The sequence below is a fragment of the Pseudomyrmex gracilis genome, unplaced genomic scaffold (assembly GCF_002006095.1).
Source record: "Pseudomyrmex gracilis isolate BER0280 unplaced genomic scaffold, ASM200609v1 scaffold_649, whole genome shotgun sequence".
Taxonomy (NCBI): Eukaryota; Metazoa; Arthropoda; class Insecta; order Hymenoptera; family Formicidae; genus Pseudomyrmex; species Pseudomyrmex gracilis.
This window is the reverse complement of record NW_018021233.1, coordinates 19,652-21,274: the sequence shown is the minus strand read 5'-3', so window position 1 is coordinate 21,274 and position 1,623 is coordinate 19,652. Positions and strand designations below refer to the sequence as shown.

The following is a 1,623-nucleotide window of genomic DNA, read 5'->3' as shown; positions in this document are numbered from 1 at the left end:
CCGAAGTAAATTCCGCAGCATATTATTCTCAGTATTCTTTTTCTTGTACATATTATTTTATTTGTTGTTTCTTTTGTTTTAGTTGAATAAATTTAATTCATTATTTTAAAATCACCGAGTTCACTCACTCTTTACCTGTTCCTGGAATCCGACGAGCTACTCCGCACAATTTAAAAGATACAAAACAACGGGATATTTTCTCGCGAAAAAGTTGAACCGTTACACAGAACTCGATGTCTTCGAGCTCATTGACTGGATGGATAAATGGTTGGACGACCTTTGCACGCGGCTATGTCGCCGGTCCAGAATGTCCACGGAAGAAAAAGTTGGAAAGCCAAAGGAGCTTCACACGAAGCTTACTTTAGCATTTGTGGAGCTCCGGGCCAGGTACAGCCTTCAGCAGTCGATTGGTAACGTTGGGCAGGATGTTGCCAATATGATCGATGGCATCCAAGAGATAGATCGGGAGCATGCTGCTTCCGAGAGGAGAATTTTAAATGCTATTGTGCAGGTCAGCGATGATTTGGAGAAACAAAACCTTCATAAAGTTGCTGACCAAAATGCGATCAGGGAGAAGGTTAATGAGGCGCGTGCGACGATCGAGGAGATTTGTCATGAGACTTTTTGGTCGCTCCATGCGCTTCAAGAGAATATGGAGATGTCGATGCGAGCAATCGCCGACGTCTCTGTAGTGAGGCCCGAAGAAACAGCATGTTCTACTTCAGTCAGGAAGAGGAGTCGAATTCCCTCTTCCTGACTGGAGAAAGTTAAAAAAGTGGTTCGGGACACTGTCTCGGAGAAAGTCCAACGGTTCTTGGACCGGAATTCTTCAAGACAGAGTTTTTATAGAGTGTCTTCGACTCCTTTATTTGCCCCTGCTGGAATACAGCCAAGAGAAGAGAAGAAAAAAGAAAAAAAAGAAGAAAAAGAAAAAGGAGAAAAAAAGTTAGCGGTGGCCAAGCGAGGGAAGGAAACGGCCGTTGGGACCGGCCGTGGGTCCCTCCTTTTCCCTCTCTCCCCTTGTCTCGTTTGCGACCTCTGCGAGTGGTTCCCCCTAAAACGGAAACGGTCACCTTGCGTCTCGAGGAGAAGAGCATGTCATATGCCCAAATCCTTTGAGCCGCAAGGAGTAAGATAGACCCAAAATCGGCGGGTGTCTCAAGGGTTCGAACCATGGACGGACATCTGCTGATGGAGGTGGGGGAAGAAGACCGCAAATCTAGGGCGGATCTCCTTGCATCTAAACTTAGAGAGGCTCTTTCTGGGAGCGGCAAGAAGGCTCGCCCATCCCGAAACGTGGAAGTCCTTGTTTCGGGATTGGACAAATTTAGCACCGAGGACGAATTGCGCGAAAAATTTTTGCGGGAGTTTGGTGACGGAAAAGATGCAAGGATAGTATCCCTGCGTCGCTCCCCGTCTAAGGATGGAACCGCTTTGGTTTGCTGTTCAGAGGCGGCGGCCAAGGCGGTTAAAGAGGGCAAGCTACCGATAGGGTGGATAGCGAGAGTACGTGCACTTTGTCCCCGCTCCTTGCAGTGCTACAGGTGTTTTCAACCAAGGCACTGCAGGGCTCAGTGCTCTAGCCAGGTCAACCGCAGCGATTAGTGTTATTACTGTGGTCGG

General features: G+C 48.0%; 1 protein-coding gene across 1 annotated transcript; it reads left to right on the top strand.

The window, feature by feature from the left end:
* Positions 1-1,173: 1,173 nt before the first annotated feature.
* Positions 1,174-1,605, top strand: LOC109861227. Its single transcript, XM_020440782.1, has one exon. It carries the CDS (start codon positions 1,174-1,176, stop codon positions 1,603-1,605), a length of 432 nt encoding a protein of 143 aa, XP_020296371.1.
* The last annotated feature ends 18 nt before the right edge of the window (positions 1,606-1,623 follow it).

Bases quoted from the DNA above. Each gene is read 5' to 3' on its own strand.
- LOC109861227 (XM_020440782.1), top strand. From the start codon at position 1,174: ATGGACGGACATCTGCTGATGGAGGTGGGGGAAGAAGACCGCAAATCT.